The sequence below is a fragment of the Panthera pardus genome, unplaced genomic scaffold (assembly GCF_024362965.1).
Source record: "Panthera pardus isolate Hobbes unplaced genomic scaffold, ASM2436296v1 HiC_scaffold_24, whole genome shotgun sequence".
Taxonomy (NCBI): domain Eukaryota; kingdom Metazoa; phylum Chordata; class Mammalia; order Carnivora; family Felidae; genus Panthera; species Panthera pardus.
Window position 1 is genome coordinate 32,303,296 of NW_026526810.1, and position 22,521 is coordinate 32,325,816.

Consider the following 22,521-nt stretch of genomic DNA (forward strand, 5'->3'; position numbering starts at 1 on the left):
TGATGTAAATAAATGGAAAGATATTCCAGGCTCATAGATTGTAAGAATTAATATTATTAAAATGCCCATACTACCAATAACAGTCTACAGACTAAATGCAATCCCTATCAAAATACCAATGGCATTTTTCACAGAACTAGAATAAATAATCCTAAAATTTGTTCAGAGCCACAAAAAGACCCCAAATAGCCAAAGCAATTTTGAGAAAGAAGAAGAAAGCAGGAGGCATCATGCTGCCTGATTTCAAACTATACTACAAAGCTATAGTAACCAAACAGTAGAGTACTGGCACAAAGATAGACACAGATCAATGGAACAGAATAGAAAACCCAGAAATAAACCCAAGCTTCCATGGTCAATTAATCTATGGCAAAGGAGGCAAGAATATGCAATGAGAAAAGGACAGTCTCTTCAATCAATGGTGTCAGGAAAACTGGACAGCTACATGTAAAAGAATGAAACTGGACCACTTTCTTATACCGTATACAAAAATAAACTCAAAATGGATTGAAGATTTAAATGTAAGACCTGAAACAATAAAACTTCTAAAAGAACACATAGGCAGTAAATTCCTGGACATTCATCTTTGAAATACTTTTTACATCTGTCTTTTCAGGCAAGGACAGCAAAAGCAAAACCAAACACATACATCACACCAGAAAGCTTTTGCACAGTGAAGGAAACCATTAACAAAACAAAAAGGCAACTTACTGAATGGGAGAAAACATTTGTAAGCGATATATCCCATAAGGGATTAATATCCAAAATATATCAAGAACTCATATACAACTCAACACAGAAACAAAATCCAATTTAAAAAAGGGGCCCAGGATATGAATAGACATTTTTCCAAAGAAGACATACAGATAGCCAACAGACACATGAAAAGATGCTAAACATTACTAATCATCAGGGAAATGCAAATCAAAAGTACAATGAGATTATCATGTCACACCTGTCAGAATGGCTATTATCCAAAAGAAAAAAAAAAAAAAATCTTGGTGAGGACGTGGAAAAAAGGGAGCCCTCATGTACTGTTGGTGAGAATGTAAATTGGTGCAGCCACTATGGAAAACAGTATGGAGTTTCCTCAAAAAATTAAAATAGAACTACCATACAATCCAGCGACTCTTCTTCTGGGTATTTATCCAAAAAAAAAAAAAAAAAGAAAAAAGAAAATACTTTGCTAAGATTTAAGAACTTTTTAAATGTTTGTTTATTTATTTATTTTGAGGGGGAACAGGGCAGAGAGAGAGAGAATCCCAAGCAGACTCTGCGCTGTCAGTGCAGAGCCCGATGCAGGGCTGATTCTACGAACCGTGAGATCATGACCTGAGCTAAAATCAAGAGTCAGACACTCAGCCAAGCCCCTGTCAACTACAATTTTTTAAAAAAAGAATATAAATTTCCTGCCAACCTCTACTTTGTTGCATCTCTCAAGCTTTGAATTATTATTTTCATTATCATTCAGTCTAACATATTTTCTAATATTCATTACTGTTTCTTTCTTGATACATGGGTTACTAAGAAGTATTTAATTTCCAAAATACATGAGATTTTCTAGTCATCTTATTATCAATTTCTACCTCAACTGCATTGTGGTCAGAGGATATTCTCTGTGTGATTTGAACCCTCTCAAATTTGTGGAGACTTGCATTAGGAAGCAGTATACAATCAAATCGTGTAAATGTTCTGAGTGTACTTGAATGTGTGTTCTAGAATTGTTAGACACAGGGTTCTACATATGTCTACTGGGTTTACTGGTAACTATTTACTCACATAATCTATATCTTTACTGAATTTTACCTTGTTATTCTATCAATTACTGAGAAATCACACTACTGTAAACGTCTATTTCTCCTTGTACTTCTGTTACTTTACATAATACTGAAGCCACGTTAGTTACCTACAATACTGTTTTGCCTTCCTGGTGAACTGAAACCTCTATCATTATGAACTGACCATTCAATCTCTAAAAATACATTTTGTCTAAAATTCTTATCTGATATCAGCATCGCTATACCACAGGGATCCGCATTTGCTTCTGCCAGGCACCTATGGGCTCTACCAATTGAGACCACTTTAAACTAAATTCATGACTTGAGGATTTTTAGATCTCCAAAACTGTACAGTGTATTTGAGCTACATAATCTTTTAAGAGCCAACTAATGATTTTAACTCTTCAAGGACCTTTTCCTCCACTTTACTCAGTGCTAATAAGACATCTGGGGAGGAGGGGATGGGATGGATTTACTTCTAGGTCATCGCTACCCTAAGAGTATAGTCCTCTGAAGTAGTTTGTGCAAAGAAGGGTTTCCTGTTACATATTGCATATTCGATGGGGTTTGGTCTTATTCTGTCCCCTGCACTCTGTCGGGCAAAGTTCAAGTGTACTCAGTTGAGCAAATGTTCTCAGGGCAAAGCAGTTTCTATATTCGGCTTTACCAGAATTCCCACTTTAATTTCTAACCTGTTCACTCTTTGATGATTTGAAGATTTTCAGATTTTCACTGAATATTTTTAGTTGTTTTTAGGATCTGCACAACCTAGCCCATCTTTCACTAGAGAAAAATTGTACTTTTACTTATGAAAAGAGGAGTGGTTAGGGAAAAGGGTAAAAGGTGACTCTGAAGTTAGATGGACCTGAGTTCAAATCCTAATTACACCACTTTTTATTTCTATCATTCACTTTCAAATCCATAGCAACTATTTTTTTTTAACTTTATTTAGAGAAGGAGCGCACGCACACACACACACACACACACACACACACACACACACACACGTGAGTGGGGGAGGGGCAGAGGGAGCGGGACACAGAGGATCTGAAGTGGGCTCCGCACCGACAACACAGAGTCCAACACGGGGCTCAAACTCGCGAACCTGAGATCATGACCTGAGCCAGTTCAAGACTCAGACGCTTAACCAACTGAGCCACCCAGGCACCCCAGCAGCCATCATTATTTTTAAAACAACAGTAACACCACTTTTTTCACAAAATTGTTGCAAGAATTGAACAGTAACATGCACAGTCTGGCAGCTAGTAAGCACTCATATTCCGGTTGCTTTTCTTCCTCTGACTAGAATGCCCTTCTAAGCTTCCTTATCTGTTGAATACTATTCATCTTTCAAAGTCCAGGCCAAATATTAATTCCTCTTCTCTCCTACTCACCTCCAACATTAATAGTTTCCTTACTACTTTGTCTTTATTGTCATTATAATAATTGTCACACTGTTCTGCAATTATTGTTTATTGGTGCATGGGCCCCTCTAGACTTGAGCTCCATGATGGCAGGGGCTATCTCTTATTCATCTCTGAATTCCTACTATCTCAACAACTAGTGAACTGAAGTTAAATCAATGCATCCCATTTTCATAATTTCTGACAGAGCTACAGAGTTCAGGGAACTATCTGCTACCTAAGCCTTTAGACATTTAGATCTCATTTAAACCATTCGTATTTCATTTTGCATGTGTGTGATTAATATATGCACAAAAAAGTTACATAGCAACCATGGGGCTGCTGTCTTTAAAAGGGACTGTTTCCAAAATGAGCCCTTGGCTGGCATCTGGGAACCTGGCTTTCCTCCATCACCTAACAGTTGGTTCACTGTGCCTAGATTGTGCTTACAATGTGATTAATGGTGAACACCAACTTTCCTTCTGGGAGTCTACAATTTTGGTACATGGATGCTGCATCTGTAAGGGGCTTCCATGGACAGAAACATTACATAAAAGTCACTGCATTTTTCACTGCTGGGAAAAAGAGCAACTCAAGTATACAACCTCACAGGAAAGAGGAGGATGAGGAGCCCTGTGTGTGGATTTCTCCACGCTCCACTGTGTTTTTATCCTTTGCTGATCATATACCCTTTCACTGTCATAAACCTTAGCCAGGAGTACAACCATATGCTGAATCCCATGAGTCCTTCTAAGTGAATTAGCAAACATAGAGGTGGGTGTTGGGCATCCGTGCCAAAAAGCGTCTCAACCCAGTGTTTTATTTTGGAAATTTTTAAGTTCACTTTAAAAAGTGAGGGGAAAAAAAAGAGTGTAATGAATACTCATATGCCATTCATCAATTGCTTGTATTTAATCACACTTGCGTTTTCTACTACATGATTTTTCTGAATCATCTCACAATGAGTTGCAGACATCGTGACGCTTCACCCCTAAACATTTGAGCACGCTTCTTCTAAAAAGGACGATATTCTCCTACATACTTACCACAATTTTCTCACACTGAAGAACAAAAATTCTGTATCATCTAACAACCAGTTTATATTCAAACAACTGTCTGAAAAAAACGTTTACTTGTTTCAGTTCTCTACTGTAACGCAAAACTTGGAGGCTTGAAGCGAAACTATGCAGGTTGACTGGGCTCAGATGGATGGCTCCCCGGGATGCTGGCTAGGCCTATATATAGTATATTGGGCTGAACATCCACTCACATGGCTCAGAGTTGATGTTGCTTGTCATCTGGGAGTTCAGCTAGGGCTGCTGACCAGAGTACCTGTGTGTGTGACCTCTCTCTGTGATCTGGGTTTCTTACAGTGGGGCTGCTGAGTTCTGGGAAGGAATGTCTCAATAGCAAGTGTTCTAAGAGAGAGAAAGCATAAGCTGGCAGTTCTCTTAAAAAAAGTTAGGTCTGGAACTGACTGCAGCATCACTCTGCAGCATTCTACTAGTTAAGCTGCCACAGGACCTGTCCAGATTCAAAGGAAGAGAAAATAGAGTCCACTTCTCAACTGAGCTCTTGATATGGGTGCCTTTAAACCACTACTACATGTATACTTTTTTAAAAAAACCAATCCAGAATCCAATCAAGGATCATAAATCCCATTTGACTGTTTAATGTCTATCTTAACCTAATACAGACTTCTACTTTTATTATGTTTAATCCATGCCAGTTGTCTTAGAAAATATATCATGTCCTGGATTTGTCTGTACATTCCTTCATATTAACCATTTTTGACAAGAATACTTCATAAGTGATATAGGCACTTCTTTTTTTTTCTTTTCTTTTCTTTCTTTTTTTTTTTTTTTTTTTTTTGATATGGATACTTCTTAAGGTATCATAAGAAGAAGCCAATACTGTCATATGGGTGATACTAAGTTTGATCATTTGATTAAGAGACGGGGACTGCCAGAACCCTCTACTGTAAAGGTACTTTTTCTTTTGCAATTAGTAAGTAATCTAACTGTCATCTCCTATTCTCTCTTTCCTCCAGCTGTCACCCACTGTTAATCCTTGCCTGATTTGGAGGCTCCACAACGATTTTCTAATTCAATCATTCCTTCATTTTTTTTTTTTTAAGCTGGCATTCTTGTGTAAGGAAGAGCTTTTTTCCCCTTTCTCTCTCCCTTCCCTCTTTTATTTTAAATTGAAATTTTTATTGAGATCATTGTAAATCTACATGCAGTTATAAGAAATAACACTGAGAGATCCTTTGTACTCTTTGCCCAGCTTCTCCCAATGATATTTTACATAATTATACATTGTATACATATTGCACATAACATACATAATTATACGTATTGTATAATATCACAATCAGGATATTGATATTGATACAATCCACTCAACTTCTTCATAGTTTCCCTGTTTAACTTGTATTCATTTGTGTGTATGTGTGTGAGTTCTATACAACTTCACTACAAGTATAGGTTCTTCTATCCATCACAGTCAAGATACTGAACAGTTACAGATCCCTGGTGCTTAACCACGCCTACCTCCTGTCCCCTTCCCCCGCCTCCCCCATAGCTCCACCTTCATTTCTTTTTGACTATCACTATGAACTGGTGGATCTTCTTTTTTACTCCTCTCTACCAAAATCCACTACTATTCTTATTCTTTTTGATGTTCAAATTATCACAAATTTGGCCAGTGGAAATCTCTTCAAACTGGCTGCTATGTTATTCTGACTTGACCTTGTAGCTTTTGAGGATGTACTTTTCTCTAGCACAGACTTATAATACTCTGCCATTTCTTCAAGGAGCCTTAGTGCATTTAGTGGGAAACAGGATCTGGCACATTGAGGTATACTCCATGCTCATTTTTAGTGTCTAGCTAGGAATTTTTAAAATCACATTGTCATATTTAAATTTCCAATTCAAATTTACTATTATAGAGCTTCTCATCTTCTGTCACTCAACATTTTTATCTTTTTACTTACAGTGAAAATCTTGGTTCCTAATAGCATTAACCTATTTACTTATTTGTGTGATCCTCAAAAAGTTTCTGAATTATATATCTATTTTTACTTACAATAAACCTACTGAGTAAAGTATAACATTTTTTTGCAGTTCTTTTTGTTCTCAGAATGTATTCTACTGAAGAATCAGAGTACTGTGTTCAATCGTTACTTGCATTAACTTACTCATCTGGATGGCTATGGTATCCACTTGAAATATAGTTAGGTCCTTTTGATTCTACTTTTGAATTTCAAGATTTGCCACTGTATTCTTTTTTATTGAGTTCTATTTTTGAATACGTAAAATACTCACATTGTCCAAAAGTCAAACTTTGTAGAAATGTATCTTCAGAAGTCCTGTCTTAAAGCTATCTCCCTCTACCACATTCCCGCTCACCACCTATAGGTAACCATTTCAGTAGTTTCCGGTGAATCTTTCCTTTATACGTATGCGTACACGTCTTCCAAAAAATAAGTAAATACACCCACATATTCTTGTATCCCTTTCATTCTACATTAAACATAGCATATAATATACATTCTCACATACCTGCTTTTTTCACCTAACCCAATCCTCACCAGTTCATAGAGACCTCACTTGTTCTTTTTACAGCTGCATCATATTCAATTGGGTAAACATAACAGTACATATCCCGGTCAATCTCCCTTTTTGGAATCCAAATTCTACTTACACTTTAAAACGCGGGGCGCCTGGGTGGCTCAGTCGGTTAAGCGTCCGACTTCAGCTCAGGTCATGATCTCACAGTCGTGGGCTGGAGCCCCACATCTGGCTCTGTACTGACAGCTCACAGCCTGGAGCCTGCTTCCGATTCTGTGTCTCCCTTTCTCTCTGCCTCTCCCCTGCTTGTGCGCTCTCTAAAAACAACGCAGCTCAAGGCCCACATCTTTTAGAAAGAAAGCCTTCCTCTTATCTCTGAACTCCAAAATGCTGCACCACTGATTTCTCCGCCCATCCCTTCCCCCCTCCCAGAAAAAATTTCTTTAAAAGTTATCTATAATTATTACTTCTTCCTCACCATAAACTTACTCTTAAATCTACTCTGATCTAGCCTCCATCCCTGCCATTCCACTGAAACTGTTATTATCAAGATCAATAACCTCCATGCTGGCAAATCCAATAGACATGTTCAACCTCTGAGCATCACTGGACACAGCTGAATACACCCCACAGAAACACCCCTATCCCCTGGCATCTAGAATATCACAGGACACTGGGTTTTATGCCTCACAGGCTACTCCTTCTCTATCTTTTGCTGTTCTTTCTCCTCTGCTCAACTTCTAAATGGCTGAGTAGCTCAGGACTCAACGCTGGGCTGCTTCCTATCTCCACCAGTTTTTTTGTTTTTAATTTTTTTTTAACGTTTATTTATTTTTGAGAGAAAGAGAGACAGAGTATGAGCAAGGGAGGGGCAGAGAGAGAGGGAGGCACAGAATCCGGAGCAGGCTCCAGGCTCCTAGCTGTCAGCACAGAGCCCAACATGGGGCTCAAACTCACGAACTGCGAGATCATGACCTGAACCAAAGTCAGACACTTAACTGACTGAGCCACCCAGCTGACCCTCTTCCAGTTTTTAATGTCTATCAGTTTTCTGTCATAAACTGGCATCGGGCCAAATTACACCCACAATATTTTATATGGCCTGCAGAAATTATTTTTCTTTTATTTATGTATTAATTTTTCATCTGAATTCACCAGCAAGTACTTCCCACCCAGGGATTCTGCAGGAGCTGTTCCCTCTCTCTGTGACATTCAGTCCTCATCATTTTGCATGGCTTCTTCACATTTAGGTCTCTGCTCACATGACACTTTCTCAGACAGCTTCGCTGACAACCCAGTCTGAGGCGGTTCACATGATACTTTCTCCTATTTGTCTTGTTTGGCTTTCTCCGTAACATTCACTATTAGCTCAAACTATTCGATGAACTTGTTTACTTCTATTATCACTCTTCCACCACCACCAGTGTCAGCACATAAACTTCATAAGAGGAGGGACCTCCGTCTGCCTTGGCTCATGCCCAAGTCCCAGAATCTGAGTCTAGAAGACTCCCAAGCACACAGTAGGCATTTACATACATTTGTTCAATAACTTCAGTGTAAAACTATGACTTTTTTTCATTAAAAAAAATCTGGATTTCCAGCTTCTCTTCCACAAATTAGAGAATTAGATGCCAACCTCAGATCTGCATTCTTGCACAACAGTAGCTCCCTCTGTAAGATGAACCCTATTCTCTCCAACTGACCACACTCCCCACCCAGCTCACTTCACATTTACTGGCACTCACTATATGCCACATATCGTTTAAAAATTTTTTTTAAGTTTATTATTTATTTTGAGAGAGAGAAAGAACACACACGAGCAGGGGAGGGGCAGAGAGAAGGGGAGCGAGAGAGAATCTCAAGCAGGCTTCGTACTGTCAGTGCGGAGCTGGACTCGGGGCTCAAACCCTCGAACCGTGAGGTCATGACCTGAGCCGAAACCAAGAGTCCGACACTTAACCAACTGAGCCAACCCAGGTGCCCCTGCCAGGTATCATTTAAAGTGTTTCACATTACTAGCTCACACGCAGAAACACACAAAGCCCTATAAAATAGGTACTATTACAACGATTTTACAAATGGGAAACTAAGGCTTACAGAGGCTTTGTAACTTGCCCAGGATAACAAGATCAGCAAGTGGCAAAACCGAGATTCAAATCAAGGCAAAAAGAGACACCCAGGCTCCTAATCGCTACGCGGTATTTTGGGCATTTGAGTTGGTAACCTCTGATCTACAGTCTCTACCTGGGTGAGCTCATCCTGTCTCAGGAATTTAAATACTACAACTTATTAGCTGACAACTCCAAACTCTGCCATATTTCAGCAATTCTGAAGTGCACATTTTTTTCACATTTAAAATCTCTAAAATCAGGATGTATACTACCATAGATAGTGGCACCTTACAAGTGCTCTGGTAAAGTGGCAGCCATGACGTGGTTGTCACTGCCTGAACCTGTGAATTTGGCTATTGTCCCAGATGGCATGGCGACACGGGTATAACTCAGTTTTTCAGTCAACAAACCACTTGCAGGCCATCTGAGGAAGGAGTAGGAGTCCTGATTCTATTCTGGAAATGTTCTGTTGACGTCTTCTGGTAACATCAAGAAGTGCCCGCATCAAAACTTATAAATAGGTCCTGATGACTTGAAAAAAACAATGCTCATGTAGAGCACTCTCTCAGAAATGCTGCATTTCTGGTCCTCTTAATGGCACAGAGGATGATACCATGTGGAAAGCAGGGACAGTGACATCTCTGAGCTGAAGGTGATTCAGAAGAGTGAGTCCTAAAATATGAAGATGGTTTAGAAATAATTTCACTCATTTATTTTGCTTAAACTTACATGTACAGAAGAGTGAACTATATATATAATGATATTTAGGACTTTTAAAACTGTTTTTAAAAAAAGAAAATAAGCAGCCCTGACAGCTGAAACTGATCTGACATTCACAGCTAGATCTCAAAATTATTACAAGCTGTTCTAAAGCTCACAGCAAAGCCATTTTTGCTCTCCTACACAAATAGTCTCAAATAAAACCAGCTGACCTCAGGTTTCTCTGAGACCATGATAAAATGACACAAAGTAAGGTCAACTCATAATTTTGTCTAAGAACAGGTCACTATGCCATCCACAAAGTATCCAATCATAGAAATGTCCCCATTTTCTACAGCATCCAATCTAAAATGAATCCCTACTTCCTTAGACCCTTTCCCAAACATCCAACCAAAGCCCAAATCCTATTATCACTTATTTCTAACACCCCCTTACTGAGATACCCCAAGAGTCCCCAATACGTGTTCTCCCTCGTTGAAACAAGCAATAAAGCCACTTGTTAAAACAAGGTGTTTCTGGTGGTCTTTAACAGAGGGGGACTTGTATAAAAATGTCCCATTGCTGAACAATCTCACCAACAGCCGATAATGTTAGACTTTTCATCTCTCCCAATCTAAGAAATATCGGTTTACTAACAAACACTATCCCTTCAATTTACATGTCCCTGATTATAACTAAGATCAAGCATCTTCTCAGGTATACTGGCCATTCTTGTTTCCTTTTACTCTGAATTGCTTATATTTTCTGCCCCCTTTTAAATGGGTAATATGTCTTTTCCTAATTGATCTGTAGTGGTTCTTTATATATTTCCGACGTTAATCGTTTGTCGGTGATATGTGCTGTAAATATCTTCTTCAGGTTTGTCTTAAATTTGTTAATCTTTAGGGTTTATGGTTTGTGTGTCTTATTTAACACATTCTTCTCTGGTCCAATACGGTAAAGACAGTCTCCTCTATTTTCTTTTAGTAGTTTTGCTTTGCATTCAGGTCATTAACCCACCTGGAATTAACTTTTGTGTATGACATAAGGCAAGATCTTATTTTATCTTTTTGCTATCTGTGTTTTGTTGTTGTTGTTGCCATTGCTGTTGTTGTTTGGGGGTTTCTTATTTTTTATTTTGGAGAGAGAGAGTGTGTGCAAACAGGGGAGAGGGGCAGAGGGAGAGAGGGAATCTTAAGCAGGCTCCTGACCTGAGCCAAAATCAAGAGTCAGATGCTGAACAGACTGAGCCACCCAGGGTCCCCTCATTTTGTTATCTGGATTACCAATCATCCCCAAATAATTTCCTGAATTGTTCATCCTTTCCCCTATTAATACGCAAAGCCACCTCTGTCGTACAATACGTATGATACCATATACGGATAACTCTGCTAATAGACTCTACCTTGTTCTACTGCTCTTTGGTTTCTCGCATCTAAGGTTTAACATCACAATATAATCCCTTTCATTTGAATAGCAAACTAGAATTTACAAAGCACTTTCAAATCCATGATCCAATTCAAACTTCAAAAAAATCCTATGAATGAGGGGTACTCAAAATTTGTGTGAAGAACCTGAGACACATAAGGGTTAAGTGAATTATCCATGGCCTCTAGACGGTAGGTAGAAGAGCAAGAACCCAACCTCATGTCTTCAGTTACCACTCTTTCTAACAGACTGTCTAACAACTAAGGACAACAACAGTATCTGCCAAACAGCTCCCGAACAGAGGTATGCACTTTGTTCCCATATAACTTTAAAACAAACAAAAACCTTGATAAATGAACAAATGCTCTAACAACTATAGTTGCCGTGGCTGGCACAAACCTGTATGTTATGCTTATCTTGAAATTAAACTCTTGTGAAAAGGACTCTGCCCTAGCCCCCTGGACTCCAGCTGGCATCTTTGCTACTGCTTACCTCAAACTCAGACAATGCTGCAGTTGAAGCCTTTACTGTATACTATTCCTCCTCACATCAGTAGTGGTTTCTCCGCAGCCACTAACCCTGTACCTCCAAAGACAGAATGGAGACGTGAAAACTGGACAGTTCTTTGTGTCTCAGAAAGGGAGGGGAGGGGAGCTGCTGCCCCCAAATTGGAATTCAACACAAAAACTCACTAACCTAGAAGCTGTGAAACATGCCAGAAAGCAGGGAGCAACAGAGAGCTGTCCAAAAACCCAGCACCTAGCTTAATGAGATAAGAGTAGTAGGCAGGCTGCAAATGGTTTTCACTGAATAAGTGCATTGCTTCACTCGGACCCTGAACCACAGGTCCACAGCCCTGCACTGGGCAGTTAAGTGAGAAATTAAAAAGAAAAGAGCAGCCCCTGACATTCAGAGGGTGGCCTGTCACAGCTTGGCCACATTATTCTCCTATTAGGCATAATGGCACAGAATACCAACCTCGGACAAGGTTATTATGAAATGTTAATGAAATAAGACAAAGGTCATTTCATAATTTTGGGTAAGCACAGACAAAAACATGGCCACTACGCTACCCACAAAATACCAGACACCCTTTCTCTCTTGGCCAAAATGAGTGACTGCTACTTCTCTACCAATTATTTTTATTCTTTTGCTAGTCTCTCCTCCCAACAGATAAGATGTATGCAGATAACCAACCACAGAATTGTCCCTGTTTTCTGACAGCATCCAAATCCTACAATCAGTTCCAACCCCCTTAATGAGACACCATTGTCCCCCATGGGCTATACTCTCCTTGCTGGAATGAATAATAAACCCAACCTGTTCAACTAGAGGTGTTTCTCTGGCAGTCTTTGGCTGTCATGCATTGACACGGTACAAGTCAGAAAACCCAAAAGTTTATGCCTTTCTCTTTCTGGAAAGTTCTTCCAATCTCAATTTGAAAAGAACACTTCATCTCATTTCTGAAGGTCATGTCTAACTAAACAAAAGAGAGGTAACAAATTCCTTTAACACCAGGTTAAAGGAGACCTGGTTCATAGTCAACTCTAATTCTACCAATAAACATATCCATACACAAAACTTTTTGTTTGTATAAGATAATATGCTTCTTCTAGACAGTATGCCCTTGGAAGGCTGAGACTATCTGACTCATCTTTATAAATCTCTAGTACCCCACACAAGGTAGAGGATTTCTTTTACGAACGGTACTAACATGTTGCTTTTGGAGGAAAAATGTATTCTTTCCCAAACATAAAAGGATTCTCTATCCAAAAGAAACTTCCATTTTCTTCCTCCACCTTTACATTTCCTTATCTATAACACATTTCAAATGTAAACTTTTCGTGTTTCTAAACATACCAAGTGTGATGAACATGTGTTCATACTTCTTAACTAAGAGGTTGAGATCTCTTAAGACAAACATAAGTATGATGCATTCTTTCATTTGTCCAACTAATTTCTATTTCTTTCCACCACCACCCCCCTATGCCCTTAAAACACCTTTAGTGTTTGCAGCTTCAAAAGTATCCCAGAATAGTACATCCTTATTACATGATAACATCTAGAGAGGACAGGGCCTGAGTTTAACTGGTCTACATAATGCTTGACTAAATACTTTTTAACAAGAGACTGTCATAACTAACACACATTCCACACTCATTGAGTGAGAACCCTCTCCAAATGGGGACTTTGATTCCCATCAACAAAGATTTTGTTTGTTTCCTTCTTTATTACAACACCATGAAGAGCACAGAACATTTACTCATCTTCTGACGCAAAAATATAATTCAGTCTGGTTTAATACATTAAATGACACACCATGCAATGTCACATCCTATTTAAAGGCATTCTGGCCAGTATTGTCTTTATCTTTCAACGGGAAAACAGGTTTAAATTCCAGAAACAGATTCAATTCAACAAATTCAAATCTACACTGAAAGAGCACCTACGCGCACTTCACAAGACAATATGCCAGGCAGGCAGAGGGACAGAAGCACAAACGCCTGACTCAGAGGCAGTGAGCTGAGTGGAGTGAAGGAGGTTACAAATTGCCATAGATATCAGGGAGAAGTAGGGAGTAAGGATGACTGGAGAAAGAACATTCCAGACTGAAAACTCCAGTTTCTCAAAGACTGGAATCCTGGATGCTCTGGACAGAGGCAGGGGCTACACAGGTCCTGGGATCTCCACCATTTAGGAGGCAACAGCTTGTTCATGGAGGAGGCTAAGGAAATCAAACATAAATGTTCGATGTAACTTAATTTTTAAGTTCTCTATGCAACTCCTCAAACCTGAGCTCATAGCCTTCAGAATGGGGGGGGGGGGGATCACTTTCTCAGGGTCCCCCGGATTTTAAAATTAAAATTAACAAGAATGATTTCCATCACTGAACGGTTGGAAGGTGGGTGTGGCCCCTCTGGGGCAGCGGCGGGCCGTGTGAATGTCGGACAGGCCCAGCTGGACCTCTCAGGCGAACGCCAGGCGTCCTAGCAAGCCACGGTCACTCTGAACCCCTGGCCCAACGTGCTCATCCCACGTCTCCAAGGGCCTTGGCGAACTCGAACCCCGGCGGCCAGGCCTCCAGGGCCGGGCTCGGGCTCCATCAGGCCTCAAACTGCGAACAAAGAGAAGGCCCGGGCAGCCTCTGAGACCCGCGCAGGACTCACGCAGCACCCGAAGGTACCTGCAGCCTTCAGGGGGTCGCGCCCCAGGCCCGTGGTGTGCGGGTGCGCCTCGACCAGGGCCAGTCCCTGCCCGGGCCTGGACGCCGAAAGTGCACCGCGTCGCCGAACCCGTTGGTGCACTGCAGGCTCTCCAGCGCGCACTGGGACAAAGAGAGTGGCGGGGATCGGCGGGTCCCGGGAGCTGCGACCCCGCGTTCGTCCCGCCGCCCGCAGCGGCCTTTACCTGTACGTCACTCAGCTCCACGCGCAGATACAGCTCGCGGTGTCGCTGAGCCCAGTAGACGTGAGGCGTCAGCACCTGATTCTCCATGGCCACACCGCACGGGGCGCGGGGAGACGGATCGCTGCGCCTCGCTGCCTCGGAGAGTGAGAGACTGGTGCCGGTCGAACGCAGGCCACAAACCCCTGCGCTCTTGAGCGCCGGCAGCCGCCAACCTCGAGACACCCCACGCTCGCAGGCTGCGCCTGCGCAATGACGGGGGAGGGGGACGGTGGCGCGAGCTCTAGACCTTGGCGCGAGCAGGGCGGGGGCGGCACGGGGCGCAGAAGTGGGAAGGGGCGGGCCCAGCACGAGTGACGCCAGAGCTTGATACAGCAGTTTGGGGAGTTGGGAGTCAGCAGGTGCATGCAAGGCCCTTTCCCCTCTTCTCCGGGGCGATGTTTTAAGATAGGCTTAAAAATGAAAAGTCCCGGAGACTCGTAAAGAACTAATCAGCATGAGAAAGGGATTGGGACTGATGTATCTGGAAGATCGCCCCGTTCTATCACCTATTTATTTCAACGTTTACTGAGAGCCTATTAATTGCGCTGGGCTTCGAAGCTAAACACTGGAACTAAAGCAGTAAGACACAGTCCCTGCTGTCTCGAAATCCTGTAATTACAGACACAATAAGAATGATGATATTATAGGGGAAGGAGTATGGGAAGAGGGTGGAAAGGTGTTCTAAGAGGGAAGAGTAAATGTAAAGGCCCGAAATTTTCAGCGCAGTCTCATAGAACTTTATGCGGTGATAGAAATGGTTCCATTCTGCGCTGTTCGATTTTGGTAGCCACCAGCCACATGAGACTTTGAGTACTTGAAATGTGGCTTGTGAGACTGAGAAATTGAATTTTCTATTTTATTTACTTCTAATTAATTTATTTTTTAATATGTATTCAGTTTTGAGAGACACAGTGTGAATGGGGGAGGGGCAGAGAGAGAGGGAGATACAGAATCTGAAGCAGGCTCCAGGCTCTGAGTTGTCAGCACAGCGCCCACAGACCGGGAGATGATGCCCTGAGCTGAAGTCGGAAGCTTAACTGACTGAGCCACTCGCGCCCCAACGTCTAATTAATTTAAACAGCGACATAATAGTGGCTATCCTATTGGCCAGAGCAGGAGACTTTTCTCTCTTAAAGTAAGGGACCCAGACTAGATACAGCACTAATTTATGTCTAATTTAAGCTATCTTGTCTGTATCCACTTTCATCCCTAAGTCTGCTGCAGTGAAGAGTTTAATAGGAAGCAACATTACTATGAAAACCAGAAGTCTGGGACAAAAATGAGACTTATAATTCAGTTCTGTTGGCACCTATTTATTTAGCAAAGTGTTGAGCACAGGGATCCAGAGATGAAGAGCTATGAGACAGGCTCGGGGCGCCTGGGTGGCTCAGTCAGTTGAGCTTCCGAGTTGGGCTCCGGACATGATCTCACAGTTCGTGAGTTCCAGCCACTTGTCAGGCTCTGTGCTGACAGCTCAGAGCCTGGAGCCTGCTTCAGATTCTGTGTCTCCCTCTCTCTGCCCCTTCCCTGCTAATGCTCTGTCTCTCAAAAATGAATAAACATTAAAAAAAAATTTAAAAAAAAGAAATGAGACAGGCTCTTGGGAAACAATTCAGGGGTGGATCACATAAAATACAGAGGGTTTTACATATGGTGAATGTGCTGAACTTACAAAGGCAGGAAGGTGGGAAATGAGGGTTTTGGAAACCAATGGGTGGACATTTGAGAGTGAATCCTTAAAAGCTGGACAGTGAAATGTGAGAAGGAAATTTGATAGAGAAAGAAGCAGAGGTAGGATAGCGGAAGCATAGAGCCAGAGTCCAAAGGTGAAGAGCTATGGAAGGTTCTGTGTACTGGGGGTTAAGGACATAGAGAATAGAGGTCACCCTGGATCTGGAAAGGCAGATGGGAAATGAAATAGGAAAGTCTTTGCTTCAATCAGGTGTTTGTACTATGCCCCACAGACACATGGGGGTCAGAGAAGTTTGTTAAACTGGAGCCAAATCAAATATGTGCTTGGCAGGTCCACCTGTCAGTGAGGAGGAACTGGTAATAGACAAACCTGTTGGAGGTGAAGTAATCTGCTGGGTATGGGGGATGGTGAAAGCAATAAACTTGATAGTCTTGAATTTTAAAAATGCTTTTGAAATGGTAAACGTGTTTTTATTGCATGGCCTTTAATACAATGCAGATCCAATATAGGGCACTTTTTTTTTTTAATGTTCATTTATTTTTGAGAGAGAGAGAGAGAGCAAGTATGAGCGGGGGAGGTGTAGAGAGGGGTGACAGAGGATCTGAAGTGCGCTCCACACTGACAGTAGAGAGCCCGATGCAGGGGTTCAAACTCATGAACTGTGAGATCATGACCGGAGCTGAAGTCAGACACTCAGGTGCCCCCATTTATAGGGCATTAAAAAAAATTGAGGCATACAGGAAATGAGCAAATTTTAAATGTTTAGCTTAAGCTGAATATTTACTTACATTTATATCTGTGTAATTAATTACCACCTAGATCAAGATCCGGAACATTTCCAGCATCCCAGGGGTTCTTTCATATCAATACACCTTTGCCTCCCATCTCTCCCCCCCCACCCCCAAATTTCTATGCTGACCTCTCTCACCATAGAGTAGCTTTTGTCAGTTCTTGAATTTCATATAAATGGAATGGTTTTTGTTGGTATCTGCAGTATTGCATTTCATTGTATGAATATACCACAAATTATCCATTCTCTTGATGAAGAACATTTGCATTGTTTCCAGTTTTTAGCTATTATAAATAAATAATGGGATGCAATCAACATTTATGTAATTATCTTTTAGTGTATAAATGTGCTTAATTCTCTTGGATAAATACATAGGAGTAGAAATGCAAGGTCATAGAGTAGGTGTATGTTGAGCTTTAGTAGATAAGCAGTTTGGGGGTTTTTTGGTTCCTGGTTTTGTTTTGTTTTGTTTTGTTTTTCGTATAGTTGACACAGGAGATAAGCAGTTTTACAAAGTGTTCTGATCAATTTACATACTACAAGTAATTCTTGAAAGTTCTAGTTGCCTTATATCCTTGGTATTTTCAGTCTTTCTAATTTTAGCCATTCTGGTAGGTGTGTAATAAAAAATAAAATCATTTCAATCCAGCATTCTTGAAACCTGAGGCTTATCAGCTACCTCCATCCAAGATGAGAGCTATTGATAAGCAAGAAGAATGAATCTGGACATTTTGCTTCAGGTCCTCCTTAAGAAAGATACAAAGGAAGAGGGCCTATGCAGCCTGGTTCAACTGAACACCAGTAATGTACTGGAAACTTCTCTGGGCCTGAGTTTCCATATCCATCAAATGAGAGTGTTAGACTCCATCCTCTCTGATGATCTTACTGGCTATTTCTAAATTTTCCTGCAAGGAGGCCAGCTCTTGTGGACTCCTCTCTCCAGGGGAAATCCATGAAGAAAAAAAATTGAAATGGAGAGGGTACTGAGTAGCATCAGGGTAAACTATAAAACAAAAAGATAGCAGAGGGTATAAAAAGGCAGACCCGGGGCGCCTGGGTGGCTCAGTCGGTTGAGCGGCCGACTTCGGCTCGGGTCATGATCTCGCGGTCCGTGAGTTCGAGCCCCGCGTCGGGCTCTGTGCTGACAGCTCAGAGCCTGGAGCCTGTTTCAGATTCTGTGTCTCCCTCTCTCTGACCCTCCCCTGTTCATGCTCTGTCTCTCTCTGTCTCAAAAATAAATAAAACGTTAAAAAAAAAATTAAAAAAAAAAAAGGCAGACCCAAGCAGCACCGCCAAGCTTAAGTAAGTAGGGCTAAGGGTTTTATGATAATACTAGTCAAATAAAAATGCAAATTAAGTACTTTCTGTGTGTCCTGCCTTCTAGATGTAGCCTTCCTAGCCCCAGGGCCAGGGCCATCTCTCCCTTCTCAGGCCACAGGAAGCATTTGCTGAGTGCTTGCTACCGATGAAGCATGTATTCAGTGCTTAAGGCTGTTTTCTGGCTTTGGACAAAGGATCATGCACATTCTCCTTATTCACCTTTTTACAAAATCTTCTGTTCGTGGAAGAAGTTTTAGAAAATGAAGTGTAGAATTTGGCTGTTTTGTGCCTCACCCAGAATCACCCAGCTAGATATCCTTTTTTTTTTTTTTTTTAATGTTTATTTATTTTTGAGAGGGGGGAGGCGGGGCAGAGAGGAAGGCAGAGGATCCGAAGGCTGCAGGGCTGGAACTCACAAACCGTGAGATCATGACCTGAGCAGAAGTCAGTCGCTGAACTGACTCAGCCACCCAGGTGCTCCTAGACATCCTTAACCAAAATCATGTTTGTCTATCTAGACAGCACAAAGCTGAAAGTGGAGCTGGAGACTCACTGGGTCAATCCAGGCACACACTGGGGCATCGTATGAACCCAGTTAGTAGATCTGTAACCTCCTAGCTATTCCAGGAGGGTGGGCCTTGCAGCCAATCATTGACAGAAGAAAAAGAAAAAAGAAAAAGAAAGAAGACCCTTCCCCTTAATCCATAGTTCAGAAAAAGGTACAGAATGACCCCACCTCAGGCTCAACCTTACTTGGGTATGGGGAGTGGCCTTTCCACCCTCTTCAGTTTGATCTGCCTGATAAGTCCTGGTTCTCTGAACCGCATACATGGTTGCAGGTGCAAACAGTTGGTACGCTACCGTTTGTATTAAAAATAGTGGAATAGTGGGAGGAATAATGACCTTTCTATCTATCTATCTATCTATCTATCTATCTATCTATAGTATTTGTTTTTATATCAAGGAAACAGGGTGAATTGGAGGAGCAGGATAGGAGAATCTTTTTTTACTATAGACCTTTCCATTTGTCAAATTTGGGGTCATGTGAGAGTATTACCTACTCAAAAACTTAAATATGGAAAAGAAAATCAGCAGGAAAGGCCCTTTTTTGTTATTGCAGCTTGGTCTGTGCTAGTCCCCAGAAGGTACAAAATATGGGGGAAGTGGAAAAACAAACTTTAGCCCACCATATCCTGCAATCAACTGTTATTAGGGTGTTCATTATTTGCTTATAATCTGTTTCCTCAACTAGATTATAAATCTCTCTAGAATACAGACTGCCTCCTTTTGGTACCCTATAGCATGTAGCACAATGTGTTTCAGAAAATAGATGCTTAAAATACATTTGTGGACAATAATGCCCAGTGCTAGAAAAGTTTTAGTGAAATTGGCACACCCATGCTGACTGTAGCTAAGAGCAATATACAATCGTGGGATCATTTTGGAAAACAGTTGTGCAATATGTAGCAAATTCCCCTCTGGGGTCTTTGTTCTAAAAATAACTTCAAGAAAGGAAGAAGTATATATGAAGATGTTCATGATGTTACAGGGTGAAACACTGGAAATTACACAAGGAGAATGACCAATGAAGAAACGATACAGCAGCGCAAAATGGTGAATTAGAAACTAATAATATTTGCGGCGCCTGGGTGGTTCAGTCGGTTAAGCGTCCGATTTCATCTCGGGTCATGATCTCATGGTTTGTGAGTTCAAGCCCCGCATCAGGCTCTGTGCCCACAGCTCAGAGCCTGAAGCCTGCTTCGAGTTCTGTGTCTCCGTCTCTCTCTGCCCCTCCCCCACTCACACTCTGTGTCTTTCTCTCTCAAAAATAAACAAACATTGGGTCTGAGGATCCGCCGCCGGATCCGCGGACGGTTTAGTGAGCCCGTTATTGCCCCTGCCGAGACTCACGTGGCCGTCATGTCCCGCTACCTGCGCCCCCCCCCCCCCCCAACACGTCTCTGTTCCTAAGGAACGTGGCCGGCGATACCAGGTCCGAAGATTTACGACGAGAATGTGGTCGTTATGGTCCTATAGTTGATGTGTATGTTCCACTCGATTTCTATACCCGTCGTCCAAGAGGATTTGCTTATGTTCAATTTGAGGATGTACGTGATGCCGAAGACGCTTTGCATAATTTGGACGGAAAATGGATTTGTGGACGCCAAGTTGAAATACGGTTTGCACAGGGGGATCGGAAGACTCCAAATCAAATGAAAGCCAAGGAAGGGAGGAATGTGTACAGTTCTTCACGCTATGATGAGTATGACAGATACAGACGTTCTAGAAGCCGAAGTTATGAAAGAAGAAGATCAAGAAGCCGGTCCTTTGATTACAACTATAGAAGATCTTATAGTCCTAGAAACAGTAGACCGGCTGGAAGACCACGGTGCAGCAGAAGCCATTCCGACAATGATCGATTCAAACACCGAAATCGATCTTTTTCAAGATCTAAATCCAATTCAAGATCACGGTCCAAGTCCCAGCCCAAGAAAGAAATGAAGGTTAAATCACGTTGTAGGTCTGCATCTCACACCAAAACTAGAGGCACCTCTAAAACAGATTCCAGGGGCGCCTGGGTGGCTCAGTCGGTTAAGCGGCCGACTTCAGCTCAGGTCACGATCTCGCGGTCCGTGAGTTCGAGCCCCGCGTCGGGCTCTGTGCTGACAGCTCAGAGCCTGGAGCCTGTTTCAGATTCTGCGTCTCCCTCTCTCTGACCCTCCCCCGTTCATGCTCTGTCTCTCTCTGTCTCAAAAAAAAAAAAAAAAATTAAAAAAAAAAATTAGGGGCGCCTGGGTGGCACAGTCGGTTAAGGGTCCGACTTCAGCCAGGTCACGATCTCGCAGTCCGTGAGTTCGAGCCCCGTGTCAGGCTCTGGGCTGATGGCTCGGAGCCTGGAGCCTGTTTCTGATTCTGTGTCTCCCTCTCTCTCTGCCCCTCCCCTGTTCATGCTCTGTCTCTCTCTGTCCCAAAAATAAATTAAAAAAAAATAAATTAAAAAAAAAATAAAACAGATTCCAAAACACATTATAAGTCTGGCTCAAGATATGAAAAGGAATCAAGGAAAAAAGAACCACCTAGATCCAAATCTCAGTCAAGATCACAATCTAGGTCTAAGTCAAAATCTAGATCAAGGTCTTGGACTAGGCCTAAGTCCAGTGGCCTCTGATAGTATAAACCTTGATATTTTTAGGCATGTATCATTCATTTACTCATAGTTTGGTTTACTTAAATTATCAGGAATACAATGTTGCAATGACGCTTAAAAAAAAACACTTGTCAGTTTTCCCTGTACCAGGCAAATGGTTATAATTAAAATGATATGCTGTTGAGAAGCCACTCTTAAGAGTCCAGTTTGTTTAATGTTATGGGCAGCTACCAATCTGTGGTTTCTCTGTATATTTTTGTAAAGATTCTCATCTTTTTATGCTTGAAGTATTGGTGAAAAGATGTTGGTCGACCATAATTTGCAACATTGTCTTATTAAAAATAAACTTTCACATCCATATTTGCTAGAACTGTTAACCTAGAAATGTAGCTTGCTAATAAGATAGAATGATACAAAAGTGAGTTGTAGCCACAGTACAACACTGACTGGTCAGACACATTTAGGTTCAGGGTGGACCTTTTTGTCTTGTTGAGATGTTTAGGCCCGTGATAATACTAGTTAATTTATGATAGCATGGAATAGTTCTTTTGTTAACCCCACTGTCTTGGGGAATGATGCCAACTGGGTTAAGTAGGATTTGGGGGACGATTGAGTGTTTTGACCGAAACATGGAGCCTTCGCTGCTGTTTCCTGTTTTCTATGAAGAGTTGGAACATATAAACACGGGAAGAACGCAAACCTTAAAATTTGAGCAGGTCAATGATGGCAGAAATAATTTCAAGGGGAAAAAAAATGCTCTCATGTAGTTGCTCTAAACTTTAAGGAGCATTGTTGGTCGTATCGCTTACTTTTCTTACTGCTGTTAAAAAAAGCAGCAAGTAAATTGTTTCAGAGTAGGTTTTGTTTATGCAGATGCATAGTGTAAAACTGAATTTTGATGCTTCTAGTACTCGGCCTGTGCGTTTGTATCAAAATTTGCCTGCTACTTTATGAAGGAGGCTTGTTCTTCACACTTCAGTTTATTTCATGTGAGGCAAGTTGGAGGAGAACACTCCCACTCTAGGTGATTCTGTGGTGCCATGAAATTTAAAATATTTTGGAAAAAGAATTTTCAGTAGGAGTCTCATCTCTTGAGTTTGATTATCAATGTAGTACCTGGCAGTACCTGACT

The 22,521-nt window shown here is 41.5% G+C and overlaps 2 protein-coding genes across 2 annotated transcripts in view; one reads left to right on the forward strand and one right to left on the reverse strand.

The window, feature by feature from the left end:
- HACD3 (3-hydroxyacyl-CoA dehydratase 3) overlaps positions 1-14,651 on the reverse strand; it is a 38,365-nt gene extending 23,714 nt beyond the window's left edge. Inside the window, exon 1 of the mRNA XM_019441756.2 lies at positions 14,400-14,651. Within this exon, the coding sequence (XP_019297301.1) occupies positions 14,400-14,486 (87 nt within the window). The 5' untranslated portion in view covers positions 14,487-14,651. The remainder of the gene's footprint in view (positions 1-14,399) is intronic.
- Positions 14,652-20,161: 5,510 nt separating this feature from the next.
- Positions 20,162-21,636, forward strand: LOC109262831 (serine/arginine-rich splicing factor 10-like). The gene is given in 3 exon segments (XM_053888938.1): positions 20,162-20,179; positions 20,182-20,812; positions 21,256-21,636. Coding segments are annotated over 3 exon segments (804 nt in total). The 3' UTR covers positions 21,411-21,636.
- Positions 21,637-22,521: the final 885 nt, after the last annotated feature.